This window comes from Puma concolor, chromosome A3 (assembly GCF_028749965.1).
Source record: "Puma concolor isolate L17-30 chromosome A3, mPumCon1.1.hap2, whole genome shotgun sequence".
NCBI classification, from domain to species: Eukaryota; Metazoa; Chordata; class Mammalia; order Carnivora; family Felidae; genus Puma; species Puma concolor.
The window spans coordinates 66,095,001-66,110,319 of record NC_141669.1 but is presented as its reverse complement, the minus strand read 5'-3'; the positions used below and the strand labels follow the sequence as shown (position 1 = coordinate 66,110,319).

At 36.9% G+C, this 15,319-nt stretch overlaps 1 protein-coding gene and 1 long non-coding RNA gene across 7 annotated transcripts in view; one reads left to right on the top strand and one right to left on the bottom strand.

Moving 5' to 3' along the window:
- Positions 1–9,321, top strand: part of CCDC85A (coiled-coil domain containing 85A) — a 204,916-nt gene extending 195,595 nt beyond the window's left edge. For 4 of the 6 annotated variants that reach the window (XM_086701064.1, XM_086701066.1, XM_086701067.1 and 1 more), the window contains one exon: positions 7,507–9,321. In XM_086701064.1, the coding sequence (XP_086557190.1) occupies positions 7,507–7,596 (90 nt within the window). In that variant the 3' untranslated portion in view covers positions 7,597–9,321. Of the gene's footprint in view, positions 1–3,380; positions 3,480–7,506 lie in introns of all 6 variants that reach the window. The other 2 variants (XM_086701063.1, XM_086701065.1) reach the window with 1 other exon arrangement.
- LOC147582514 (uncharacterized) overlaps positions 1–15,319 on the bottom strand; it is an 874,254-nt gene that overhangs the window by 399,019 nt on the left and 459,916 nt on the right. The window lies entirely within an intron of this gene.

Here is a 15,319-nt window from a genome sequence, read left to right as displayed (position 1 = left end):
GTTTTATCATTTTGTCTTGAGTAATGTGATTCATATCAATCTGCATCGAAGTTGAAGTCTGATGTGCATGTATATCCATTTGTGTAAAATATTGTTCTGGGTATTTTATGTGCGGTGTTTATAGTATGCATGTCTTCAAATATAGGAAGTTAATAGGCAAAATAAGGAAGGTTATCATATTTTTCTTTATGCAATTGAGGTACATTGTGCAACTTGAAAGAAGACATTGAAATAAAAAACCTACTCTAGCCTCCATTAAATAGAAGTTAGATGTTCAAAGTTGAGTTAATGCTCTTCCGTAGAGTATTAGAAAATAGGTGGTCTTCTTCATAAAGCTACTTTTATCTTTTACTTCAGATTCTGCGATAATTTCAAAAAAGATTTAGCTGAAATGTATCATTTATTTTCTTTACCAATAATGAGCTTTCCCATAAATAAGTGCCATAAGTAAAATTAATAACAATATAAATATTATCTAAGAGGAGAAACTGATGTAGGCAATAAACATTACCTTAAAAATTGAGACAGTCCCTTCAAGTTTTATCATTTCCAAGGTATGAAATCCTGTCCTTCAGATTATCTGTAATTCCTAACAGGTAGCCTTGGTGAAACCTTTCTGAGCCATAAAGTAGGTAGCATGCTTCAGTCCTGCTCTTGCCACAAGAATTTCACAACTTTACTAAAAAGTGTTTTGGTTTTGGAATGATTTATCAATAATAACCTGAAGATTCACTCTTTTGGAATGGGACACACTTTCTCTGGCATGCAGAAAGCAAGTAGAGGAGAAATTTAAAATATTTATTTGATGTGATTTTAGCAGAAGATTGAGCCCCCTCATTATATTTTGCTATAACTTTAATGAAATGAGTTGCTCCTCCCAAGCACATACTGATTGCTCCTGAGTGAAGGTAGCAGCACTGTGCTGGTGGCCAGTGCAATGCACTTGGCATTTTCTGTCTTGGTTGGAATAACTCACCAAGTGAACAACCAAGAGGAATTTACCTGGGAAGGCCTACCCGAATGAGGGGCTCCGCCCTGCATCTGGTGGCTGCTGATTTATCACCTGACCAACATCTTGCTCTCTGCAACAGCATTTGGATGCTGTTAAGCATGAACAGCATGCTAAACGTGCTGTTACTTGAGCATGAACCAGACGCTATCTGAAAAGCATCTTAGAAATAAAAAATGAGAGTGGCTTCAATCCTGTAGTGTTTGTGTCTGCACATACTCCAAAAGCAACACATTGCTCTACTTTTCAAACTGAAAACTGTTTCGGCCTGATGCCTTATTAAATGGCAAGTGTAATTTGAATCAGATCAGCATATAGGATAGCCTTGCAATCTTTCCCAAATTTGTCAATGCAGCTGTGTTCCTATGGCCTAAAAGGAAGGGAAGGGAAGGGCAAGGAGGAGCTCTTCAATTTTCTCTGAATTCATTTTCTAATTTTCATATAAAATTTTATCTCAAGAAAGAAAGATATTGTTATAATCAGAATACGTTAAGTGCCCTCAGTTGGCAGATGGGTAACACCAAGCAACTGAAGCATCTTTCTTGGATAAGTGGAGGCTCTTGAATACAGAGTATGTTTGCTTCCGTGAGTTAACTGTGTCGTGAAACAGAAATATGTGCCTAGGGGAAATAATGCCTGTGGGAAATGCATCTTAGGGAAATCGCAGTGCAAAAGAAGAAATGGAGCCATTCAATATGTTTTGTTTTTAAAAGCCCACAGATCTAGAGCTGATTTAGGTCATAAAATTTTTCTGTTGTAAAAGGATTAATTAGAACAATGGTTCAGTTTCTCATCTTCTGATACATCTCCAAAAAAAAAAAAAAAAAAAAAATCTCTAGGCTTTGATAAACTCTGTGGTCATGGTTTGGGAGGAAAGTCCTGTAAATCACTGTGAGAAATTAGCCCACTTGTAATAACACCACATTTATCTTGCTTTAAAATTCATCCTAACTATTAATTGGAGCTTCACTTCATTTAGTAGAAATTAACTGATTTGAAGTACACTTGTCTTAGGTGCATTAGACATTGAATTTGTAGGCAAATGAGCTTGTTCCAGGAATTAAGTTTTCTATGAATATTCACTGAGCATAGGCAGTGATTTCCTGTAAGTATATAAAGAATGTGAACTGACTCTAAGTTGAGTACCAGGATGAGGCTTTCATTTACTACCGTGACATCCTCTTTTAAAGTACCTACATAGTAATAATGGCTAGACATTTTGAGTTAATAAGGGAGTAGTTTGTGAGTTAGATTATTTCAGGATTGAATACTAGTAAATAATCCATATAGACTCTGCATGTATGAACTTGACATGAAGGGTCCACTTCATGTTTAAATCATTTATTTTGGCTCAACTGTTCATTAGTGCCAATTCTCAGGCAATACCTTTAGGTGTGGCCATCAGCATTGACCGTGATGACCACAGAACCAAGGAGGTTAGCAATGTCGCAGTCCAGTGGGATTCATAGAAGAGCTTTTAGAAAAGCATTTTTTTTCTGTGTTTTTTTTTTCTTTGTTTTGGGTTGTCTTTTTGCTACATTAGTGCTTTGGCTTACCAGCTGATACAGAAAAAAATAACAGACAACACTCAAAACCAAAGTTTTCTCCCCTTTGACCTATAGAAAGTATGGCATGAAAATTCTACAGGCATATTTCAAGAAATATTATTTTGAATCCATTTAGAGATAACTTAGAGAAGTGGAATCTCATGCCTCTAAGATTGCTTAAAAGCATCTCATCCCAACACTTTGCTCTAATGAAAAATGCTGAAAGTGTTGCTCAAATATTTTCACAAGGAGCCAGTTTTTCTCATTGATATTATCTAAGAACCATCTCCGTAGTCCTTTTCTAGTCCCTGGGAACATGTCCAGGCAAGAACTGTGAAGTTAGTAGTGCTAATGTCACCTCGAGTTCTTACGTACATATTCCTGGGTTTTGACTACAATCTCTTTTAGTCTTTTCTATAGGCCATGTCTACATATCATTTGGATTATTTGGCATAAAATTATATTGCTCATCTTCACAATGGAGCAAGAATTAGACTTTCTGCAAATGGTTGACACAGGCAAGTTATCTTAATGACCAAATTAATTAATGCATCTAATTATTTTAGATATTAGTGAATTCAATTGACTATTAGTGATACAATAGATTGCTTTTAAAGACCATTTGAAAATCGAGAATTGATTCCTAGTAGGTTTCATAACAATCATTTTAAAAGATTGTGCCATGTACTAATCCACTCTGATATGCAGAGACGGGGAAAACCAAAAGGTTTTGCAAAGTGGACCTCCTTTATGGTTTAATTCATAAACTAAACTAACAAGTTTGTTTCCATGTGAAATTTACTTTTCTTTTTCAACATATCCAGGTCTTGGATGTTCAGGAAACTATAGATCGTCAACAGGGTAAAGAGTATGAAAATGACCTTAGTGAGACAGAAAAAGCTATAGTCAGAGAAATGTGCAATGTAAGTTTAATGTGCTTTATTGTGTATTCTGTGTTGAAAGCCCCATTGCAGCTTAGTTATCATTTTATGAATACCTACTTTTTATAATGCTGGCCAAATGCCTTGATATTTTTATATTAAAATAAAACCAATTCCCCTTGTTTGGATCTTTAACATATTTTATTGCAGCTTTATTAACACAGTCATAAAATATTCAGGTAACCGATAATCAGCCAATTCTGTATTCCAGAATGATCCAGGAACATTTTTACATAATTTACTGTTGAAGATATTGTGTTGCTAGTTTTGATAAATGGGTTTCTGTTTCATACTTTTAAGAGGTACCAAAAAATCAGTTTAAAAGCCTGTGATAAAACACAGCCTTCTTCAGACTTATTTACAGCTATACTTGGGGGAAAAATCATCTTACTAGGTAACATTTGCTTGGTTCTTCATATGATATGTGCGCTGCCTGTTTTGCAAAGTAGTAGCTTTACCTTTCAGTGTTCATGAAGGCTCAGAAATTTATAAAAGAAATAAATATGAACTTAAGAGATACACATAGAAATCTATGAAATTAGAGAAACACAGTAAAAGAATTGACATGCTATTTTCATGATACATATCTAATCAAGAATGTGATTTGTATTTATTATTAATCCCTGGCTAAATTTTGAGTAATATGCATGGATATATCATTTAATCAAGAATATAATTGGTGAAGTTGTTAAAAAGCTAAATATTATAGAGGAAGCCATTTGTTCAAATAAAAATCATAGATTAAGCACTGATTTTAATAGGCTCTATGTTGTACTTTTATCCTCCTATTCTTTGTCCATTAGGATATCAAAATTGCCTAGAATTACCTTTAGGCTATTAGAACCAAATATTCTCATGTATCTACCTCGTTGAGACGTTCTTGGAATCCAGTAAATGTTTTAAGTCCTGTGGGCATTTTATATGTGGTGGGGCCACAGTTTTAGTCTGCTTTTTTTCTTTTCTGCATATCTATTTTTGTCTATTTTCAAAAGGTCATTAGTTCTGGAAGTCATAATTTCCCACCACTCTTCACCTTCTGTAGCTGTTCAGCCTATTCTTAAGTTTTACGTTTGAATATTTCCTTCAGATACATTCAAAAATTTAAGCTACATACCTTAAACATGCCTGTTGCTTCTCATCTGTTGATTATGGAATGAGAACTAAAGTTCAGACATGAGGAATTGTAGAGCCAGAAGAGACCACAGAGAAGATCCTCCCACAGCGATTCTCCCAAGTAGTACATGGGTGTCCTCAGTAATCCAGATGTCTAGGTTTCACCCCAGCCCCTGGGGAATTTGGATATAGAAAGCCCTGGGTACCATCTCCACACTTGCCTTTTATATTAGAAGAGACTGAATTTCCAAAATAAAATTGCTCGATCAATTTTTTCTTTAAGGAAGTCAGGACGATACCCCAATCTCCTTTTGAGTCCTAGCAATCACCCCTTTCCCAAGTGTGGTGAATCTGGGGACTTCTAAAAGCAAAGCATCTTCCAGAGAGGACCCTCTCCTTTTTGCATAATGCCTGAATTTCTGTAAAAACACATGCTAGGATTATTTTCTTGCCTTGTCGTTTTAGATACAAGACTTCTGAACTAGAAAATTTATTTCTTAGTCACACAAGAGACATACTAATGGAATGGGTCTTGATTAGCTCGTGTTGATCTTTGCCTAGATTTCCAAAAATGTTTCAAAAATGCTTCAAAAGATCATATGCAGTGGTAGTGGTGTTTTTCCATGCAGGAGATATTTTCAGGAAGCCAAAAGCTTGCCTTCCTAAAAGTTCCTTTTACTTACCTACTTTTGTCTGAGTCCCAAAATTTGAAGAAAAAAATACAAGTGAGGCCAAATCTGATAATTAGCACTTTCATATTTGGAAACTGTTTAAAAGCCAAGAGAAAAAAGTGTTGGTTTAAAATGTTTGTGTCACCATTATAAATTATATGAACATTGAACTCCGTGCATACTAGAGAGCAATGAGAAATGCGAATTGTGAGGTATTTTCATAGATAATTTCTTAGAAACTAGCTCAAGTTATAAAACCTATTCCAGAAACTATGTGCTTTTGTAACAATTTAATAGAAATGTAAAGTTTTCTTATAATGTGAGATCAGTTATAAGACTCAGGTAGAATTTAGGATAATAAGTTTGGTCTCAGTTTCTGGTGTTCCTTCTGGAGATCAGTTGTCAACCAGTGTACAATGAAGTGACAGCATCATCGTGTTGATTAATAATTAGTGGTTAGTAAGAAGTGCTTTTATTCTCTTCCCAAACTGTGCCACAAAAATACATTTACTATTTCTTATAGTGCAGCATATTTATCTTAGGTCTGTTTGGCTTTTGTAAATTCCCTGAGAAGAGCTGAACAAGTTGACTGGTTACCTCAGACACCCACCTATTCTGGTTTTTTTTTCCTATTCTGTTCTTTTAGTCAATAATAAGTCACTACTCTGTGTCCACCTTAGTACCATTGGCTCGTTTCAGAGTTTTGCCTTCTCTGACTCTTTCACTACATAGCAATTTCAGGGTTAAGGCCCATGGTATTCTACGTTTGAGTACTTGAGGAGGGCTTGCACTTTGGAGTTGTAACCGTCTAATGCTTTTTGTCTATGCTTTGTTCAGGTCTTTGAGTCTATCCTCTGCTTCTCAATGAGACATTCAAAACATTCGGGGCAGGTGTAGATACCATGTAAGGGCTAGAAAGCAAGGTCCAGAGCATCCTTGGACCCCTTGATTCAGTGTTTGCATTTTTTCAGTCTATTTATTAAGAAATGGGACATTCCTACCTTCCTTGTGGACAGCTTGAGCCATCTGTTGCTAGAGCATTCCTTTTCTAATATTTAAAGACCATCAGTACAACTCTTTTCAAATAGAACAGGTTATTTCTACTGCCTAGTGGTGTCCATCAAAAGAGAGACTAATGGTTTCATTGGCTTAGAAATGAAGGTAGACAGAATCCTATATTCTTATATATTACCATGACTAGTATTAGGTTTCCCTAGAGTATCTATTTTTAAAAAAATTCAAAAACAAAAAAAAAGTCTATCAATAATTAATGAACCAACAGTTTTGTGTTCATGTAAGAGCAATGTAAATTTTTAGGGAATGAATCAATCCGAAATTAATCCTTATTGTGAAACACAAGAAGGGTTACTGTTTTCCATGTGGGGGGGGGAGGGGTGCATGTGCATTTTCCAGTTCACATTAGCATATTGGTGTATCACTGATGAATTCAGTGGCTTTACATTTTTCGTAACCTTACCTTTTGCTACTTTCCCTCTAAAATGGCCCCATTTTTATGTATTATATCTATTGGGGGGATTCTTGATTTTATTCTTCTTTTTCCTGCATTTGGTTGCTCTCTGCTTTGATAATCTGAGAGGTAGTACAGTTTGGTAGCTAACTCAGTAGCTATGACTGAGGCCCCTGCTCTGTAGGGAAAGCTATGGAAATTTACTAGTGGCCCTAAGTCCTACCAGCTCAGGGCTTAATAATAACTCAAGAACAAAAACTCCATTTTCCTTAGTGGATTAAACATTTTGGTATCCCTTGTGTTCAAGATGTATAGAAGAACCAAGATGATTTTGTTCACATGTTCTTAATTCTGGCTATACAGAATTATATTGGAAGCCTTAAGAAAAAATACAGATGAACATGCCTCCCCTTTACCATGCAATCTGAGAATTGGAGTTACTGTTTAAGGTTCTTCAAGTGCATCGTGTACAGCCCAAGTTGAGGACCACTCATGTCAGTTGGCACATCATTCTTTAATTTTGGCCCTGATTATTACAAAGCATTGTAGTTCCCTCTACTGAGTAACTCTTGTGATTTAGAAACTTCCATCACATTTCATCATGTTTGAGCTCATTCATGGGGTTATTTTGTCTCTTGTCTTCACATTCTTCTTTGCCCCTCTCATAGATCCCCCTTTAAAAACCACAAATCTCTTTGTGGAAAAGGCAATTAAGATGTTTATTTTTATTATTTTTTTTATTTTTACCTTTTTTAAGGTTGTATGGAGGAAACTTGGAGATGCTGCCGGTTCCTGTCCTGGAATTAGGCAACATTTGTCTGGAAACCAGTACAAAGGACCAATGTGAAAGGCACTCTTTCAAACAGGAGGTCACCACTGCCAGAGAGAGATAAAAGAAGAAAAAAGTGGGTTTCTGCACACCTGGACTCTTTGAATAACATGGAGTGATTGTACATTGCACATATTTTCCCTCTAACACCTTCAGTATGCTGTATGTCATGTCTTTGGTTTCCATGTCCACAGTAGCCCATCTCGAGTTAATTTAAAACAGCTTTGAAAATCACCATTTTGGTACCAATATTTTCATTAGAGTTAAAATGTTTTTGACTCCTAAGATCTAAGATTAGAAGAGTCCAGTAGGGCCTCAGTGGTTTTCATAGAGTTGACTCATTGCACAGAATGGTGGGAGTTTTCTACCATGATGTGTTGAGGAAGAGGTGGCTTCCAGCTTTCCAAATCTGAGAGTTGGGCACCTATTTCTTGTATTATAGTCAAAAAATTATGAGTTCCTGATGCATAATTAATTTGGATGTAAGGCAAGATTAGATTTCTGGGATTCTGTTTTGACTTTTGAGGTGCTAAAACTACCCCATAAATTCTCTACCAGCCAGAAGGGTAGCAAGATTTTTTGTAGAGTGCTTATCAGAGAGTACCATTTATTTCAAGTGATCAAGATAAATATAGCTTTTCTTTTAATCTTGCTATATTCATGAAGACACATCTTGGGGGCATATCTACTTCCATATTCATTCAATGTAGCCATTGATGTTAATATTAATTCCAATTAAAGAACAAGCAAACATAATTTTTCTAAGTGTTTCCAGCTGTGAGATGTCAATTTCTACAATTTAGTTTCTAGATCTGCTGTTATATTTAATAAACTTTATGTAAACTTTAAAATATTGCACTGCATTTATGAAAAAGCTTTCTTTGCCTACAGCAGCTAACGTTTTATGAAAATGACGCATGTCTTTCATTATTGAGGCTAAAAGCTCTTGTTCAGATTGCTTGAGGTTTGAAAAAGAGGTGTGCTAGCTTTGCTTAGTTTCTTATTTTTGGTATATATATATAATATTAGACTGTGTGTATTGGAAATGCTATGATAGGTATTTTGTGTTTTTCAAATGCAATGATAGTTTCTTATATGAATGTGCAAGAGGCCTGTGACAGAATGCTAAGTTTTTATTGTAGTTTAAGATTATAAAAGTAGGAATGCAACAATTCCCAGTTTTTAGAGTTCTTCTCAATTACTCAGATTGGATTCATTGCAGATATTCATCATTGCTGTTGTTTTTATAATGGACTCATTATAGTATATTAATTATCATTGGTCAAGGAATGTGAAGGTATTTCGTTATACTTTTTTAAATGTTACTATGATGAAAAAACAGCCCTCTGTTTTCAGAAAACATTTATGAATTAATTTACTATAGAATTTACTATAGAATTATCTCTCTAATTATTGAAATTGGGTTACCAGTTAAGCTTATCTTTCTTTTGAAATGTTATATTATTACTCTGTAAAAGAAAATTGCTTGCTATATTTACACTTTCTATCGTAGAAAAGCTTTCATCCTTAAATTGTTGTATTCCTACGCTCTGAAGACATTTAAAACAAGTTTTTGTGCCTGCAGTAGAGACTGCAGAAGCTAATACAAGGAACACTGGTCTTTTGACAAAATACTTGTGTAAATTTTGATACTGTATTAAAACTATTTTTTTAAAGTCCTGCATAAAATCGAGTATCACATATGTGTTCATCTTAGCAATGGTAATAAATTATTTAATCTCAGTGGTTTTTCCTTCAAAATTTTTTTCCTAAATTGAGTAGATTTCTAATAGTCAGTTGCTAAGTATCATATTGTTCCTAGATGATGGTATTAATGATGGTAATCCAGATGATTATCTTAAATCCCTCATTATGAGCATATTTAAAAACATCCCTTTGTTTTATATTTAATATTCAGGTTCCTCCATTCACACCATTCTCCATTATAATGTAGTTAAAAATTTAGAATGGTATTTAGGAATATTTAAAAATCAGTGTTATAAAAACTTTCACTTGTTAAATTCATATAGATTAAAATTAAATTTAATTCAACTATTGTTAAAGCAGTCATCAAGAGGGAAAATACTAAGGGGAAATACTGTAGAGTTAACATACATTAGTGGGGGAAGATGTAATATACATATACGACTAAGACATAAACTGGAAAACACACATTATACACATGCTCAGAGAACACACATACTTCTGAGAAACCACTAATAAGACTCTGGAATAAAGCTTCCTAGGGGCGCCTGGGTGGCGCTGTCGGTTAAGCGTCCGACTTCAGCCAGGTCCCGATCTCGCGGTCCGGGAGTTCGAGCCCCGCGTCAGGCTCTGGGCTGATGGCTCAGAGCCTGTTTCCGATTCTGTGTCTCCCTCTCTCTCTGCCCCTCCCCCGTTCATGCTCTGTCTCTCTCTGTTGCAAAAATAAATAAACGTTGAAAAAAAAAATTAAAAAAAAAAAAAAAAAAAGCTTCCTACACTGAGCTTTAGACCCAACTTTAAATGACATACTAGATAGTCCAGGACCTGAGTCTTGCCGTTGCCTGATATATTTATCAATAAAAATGTGCAGCATCATTCTCTCATGCGACCAGTTTATGGTCTTATTTTCTCTGGAACAAAGGTTAGTTTACACATCTTGGAAGAATATTTTTTCCAGCCTTGAAGATGACAGACAATCAGAATCTAAGCTTTTTAAATGAATGCCTTTTAAGTTTCTAGCACATGGTCAAGGCATTATAGAAAATTCAGATCTTATGTGACATCTAGTAATACATCATTGGATGTGAGGGTATCATACATCACATTGGCGGGAGCCAATGTAAAGTATCTTTACTAAGTATGGCATTGAATAAAGGTTCTTTGGCTTAGCAAAGCAGACTTTGAGCCAGCAAGTTCAGCATTCAACACTATAATTAGCTCTGCGAGTTTGAACAACTTAATGTTGCTGAGCCTCTGTGTCCTGACATGCTGAAAGGAGACAACATCTATGGCAGTGTTTTAAGGTTCTTGAGAGCCTCCATAGTTCCAAAGCTCATGGTCTTGGCAATCCACAAGAAACAATGGCAAGTCTTCCAAGACATAGGAGCCAGCGATGAGCTGTGACAATGTTATTAGACCATTAGGCTGGGAGAGGGAACTACATCAACATGAAAGGTTTATTAAACACATAAAAAGATTCTAGCTGCATAGTTCGCACTTTCAAGCTCTGTTCTCAGCCTACTGCAGGCCTTATCATGGTCAATCACAGATGGTAATTGTGAAAATGGAGGAAAACAAAAAGATATTGATCTGGTTCTCATAGGAATGATATGTTTGAAAAAAATTCCACAACTACTTAATTCCATATTACTGTGAAAACATAGAATACAAGAATAAACAAAGAAATAAGAATAAAGACTTTTACTTAAAATGGCAGAATATCTGCTGTAGCTCCCTCCTTTTGCCTTAAACTCTAAAAATGATTGAAAAGAGATTTAATAAATTTACAATCCCAGTAGAAAACAACAAATAGTGTACTCTGGGGACCATCAATTAAGATAAATTCTTAAAAAATGATAGACACAGTATCCAGTTGAAAAATGAATTCATTATTCAAAATACATGAGGAAGGGTATTGTTGAACATGCAGAATGGCTTCAAGGATGCTCCAAACAAGACAGAGTTTGAACCTGCAATGCCTGGGATCCTGGGGGGACTTACAGTAGCTATGCATTTTGACTCCTGCGTATGCTCTCCCTCCTTGAATCAGGAAGAGAACAAAACATAATTTCTCCTAGGCCAGAGCAGAGAGTAAGGATATTTGAATTGGAGACACAGAGCAAAGTCTTCAGTTTCTTGACACCCAGAGGAGAAAGGATACTCTGTGTCCAGATCATTAGCTACTAACACAGCCTGCCTACAAGTTTGTCCCACCATCTCCCTTACACCTTAGACTCAACTATCTCACAAACCCAGCACCCTGACCTATTTCTTCAAGCAAGATGTATGGGAAACACAGGCGGTTCATGATGAAATTTCAATACTAAGGTATACAAATAGCACCCAACATTGGAGGGAAGCCATTCAACATTGAATCAGAGGCACAAAAATTAAATCTGTACCAATGAAAATAATTAAGAGGACTTCAGAAGTAGGACCAGTATTCTCAAAAAAGATGGTAAATATTGCATTCATTATAAAGAATTTCACATCTTGGGAATACAGTGTTAGTGTGAAAACTCAATATATTGGTTATACAGTGGAAAGGACACCGCTGAGAGCAATTTTGCAGGTTTGAAGCCAAGAAATTTTGCCAGAATTCAGAATTTTAAAAATCTGAAAGAGAAATGGCGACTATTGTTCCCACAGTGCTTTCTCTCTCACTTACTCTACCATTTCCCTTCATTCTTCCACCCTTCTCTTCCTAGTTTTTTTAAGTTTATTTTGAGAGCAAGGAAGAGAGAGAGGGTGGGGCAGAGCAAGTGGGGGAGAGAAAATCCTAAGCAGGCTCTGCCTCTGCACTATCAGCACAGAGCCCAACACGGGGCTCAAACCCATGAACTGTGAGTCATGACCTGAGCCAAAACCAAAAGTTGGACACTTAACTGACTGAGCCACCCAGGTGCCCCCCCCCCCGCAGTTGTTTTATAATTGTCCTATTTTAAGTTGTAATGTCAAAGGCTATCTCAAAACCATTTGGAAGGATAAAATACTAGTCTCACAAGATCCTCTCATTTTTATAGTAGTGCTTTTCATAGTTTTCATGCCCAAGTAATTATTTCATCTGGTCTCATTACCACGAAGAATTTCCCTTTCCTATCCCAGGACTTTTATTTTCTAGATCCTGTTCTCAAGTGATAGCTTACAATATATAACATCATAACGGCCATAGCAACAGACTCATATGCTAAAAGCAGCAGAAAGTGTCTGGAAGTGGCCTTTGAGTCTATGGATTTATTGTTGGATTTGGGCCAAGCTACATAAGTTTCACATGGCATTTTAGATTAAAAAAAATGTTTTCCCATTGTAATAATCTGGGAAATGTAGGAATGGGTTTCTGACAGGCCAAATAAGTCTGTAGGGTATTCTTTTTATACCATCACCATTCCCCAGGCTAAGTCTAACCGTTGTGTTCAAATAATGAACACAATGATTGGTTACCAAGGATTAATTTTTCTTTTCCTCGTAAGAAAGCCCTCCTTTGCTTTAGAAACATACCCCCCCCCACACACACACACTGTTCAAGTGAATCTAGAGAAGGAATTTCCAGCTCCAGAGCTGCATTTTGATTAATGCCTAGACTCCAAGCTTGCCTTCATCGTCTCATCCTACTTGCTAATAATTGGCTCAAGAAGCCAGTCTTGAGCCAATCAACATATGGCATTCCTATAGTCCAGTTGTAGCAACTACACCTAACAAGACTCATTTAAACTCTTGGAAGAAATTTTATTTCACGGGTAGACAAGAGGTTTTTTTCCTGTCTAGTGTTGGATGTGCTAAGGGTTTTCTATTGCCTCCAGTCATATTGGGCATCATTAGAATAGTCATCCTGAGGAGAACACACACAGGGAAAGGTAGAGTCAAGAGCATAGTGGAGAAAGGTGGCTGGAACATTGATTATACCTTGTCTGGAGTCCACTCTGAGTTTGGACTCTCAAGTAGATTCAATTTTTTCTTATTCTTATAAAATTGTTTGATTTGGGATTCTGCTACAGACTTAATAAAATTGTACACTTTATATGCCATGACTTGGATATATGGTCTCCTAATACAGCAAATTAGAGAATACAACAATGGCTTAGTTTTACTGAAATAAAGAGTGTGTCTAAACAACTTTAAACAGGCTTTAACTGCTGTCACAAATAAAGAAATTCTATTTTCTCTTTATGTGATAGAATAAAAAGAAATTAGCAAGAGGAGCTTCTTAGCCTCGGCATTCCTTTTACTTATTTTCCATCTATTTTTCCACTGTTCTCCAAACCTTTCCCATCCTCCAATTCATCTGGACAAAATGGTGAAATGGTTCTGAGGCGAAATCTCAGCAGAAAGGGAAGACTGCCCGATCTTATATATCATGACTTTGAAATGTGCCCCTGATCACTGTCTATTTGATGAAAGTATCCACACACGGTGGTCAGCTTGTCTAATTCCCCTAATAGTGGCAGCCTGGTTTGTATGACAATAGGAGAAAGCTTGGATTATGCCAGATACAGTGTCCACACAAACCAAGATAATTTAGAACCCTCACTTAGAGGAAGATAGTCAATGTAATCAATCTATCAATCCCTCACCAGTTGGGAACTCTGGTGGATGGACTCAGACTCTTTTGATAGTTACCTTGAGCATCATTTAGAACACACTGGACATGCTATTAGTCCATTAACCAAGTCACTGTACTTCAACAGTAATCTGGCATCCTTGGTAACATGCCATCCCACCTAGCTGCTATGGTGGACACTTTCTATATGTCTGTATTTGCTGTGTCTATTGAAATGTCAATTCCTAGGGCTCATACCTGGGCTGGGGCACCAATTTCCTGATTGCCAGTGAGTTTCAGTGCCTTATGAGCCAGGACATGGAAGGCAGTGAGGACTGCCTTAGGCTCTTACAGGCAACTCAAATGTCTTTCCATATACCCTGACTCCACAAGGGCTTAATCACCATCATCCACCCCTTAGTTTCCCATTGTCCAAGCCATAGGGTTAATCACTTAGAATAGCCCAGCTATCAATGCAAAGCATAACAACCAGGACTCATGAGTGATCATCAGGCCAAACAGTTCTGAGTTCAGCCCACTGGCTGCTGTGGTCCATTCTGGTTTCCACCTAGATCGTGTCAGTATTAGGCAGAAGAGTAACTGCATTCCATAAGGTCAGGTTGCCTCAACTGAATCCATTTGTAGACATGTGTTGGAATTTCCCCTATTCCCTCTCTACAGGCCATAGGGGCCACATTAGAAATAGGTGTGTGGGCATTTACAGTGTTTAATAGCACTAGCATTTCTAAAGACAGTAAGCTGGCAAACATGGTGCTCCCCTGCTACAAACAGGCATGCCACATAGTCAAAGTGGGGTTTGAGCCATGGGAGAGGTGAGTGGATAAAATATATTCTCAACCCACACATTGATTGGAAGAGAACTTCCTACCTGTTCCTTCCTGAGTAGCTCTACTGGAGGAATGCACACTGCTAGGATACATCTACAGATGTTGCTCTATAGATGTACCAGGTTTCTGCCCCCTTCCAAAGCCAGGACCAAAACCCTAAGGGTACTCTTCTCTTTCTGTTGTCCTCTGCCACAGTACCTAACCCATACCTTTCAGAGTCATGGGTACATCTAACTCAGAGGGTGGCCCTGCTTGGGGGATGCCCAGAACTTTAATCTACTTCTTAAGTATTTTTGCCTTCTCAAATGTGGCTTGCTATGATCCCCAGTCCCACATGTGCTCTTACTTGATCAGACAGTATAAGGGTAAAACAGCACTGTGCCAAGTGGAAGACAGAAGTTATCCAAAGAACTCAGAGCCTACAGTCTTGCACCTTTTCTATGTCAGGGTTGGATAAGCTTGTACCTTATCAATATGTAAAAGATGAAATGAAATAGGATCGTTCATGGCAAGAGGTGTTTTAAAATGGAGCCAGGGGGTCCTTAAGGAGATGGGCCTTATGCAAGTCCTCACCAGGGAAACTATGAATTTTTGAAATGGTCCAAACCACAGTATTCCAAAGACTCCAGAATCTGCAAAATCTGCACAATTC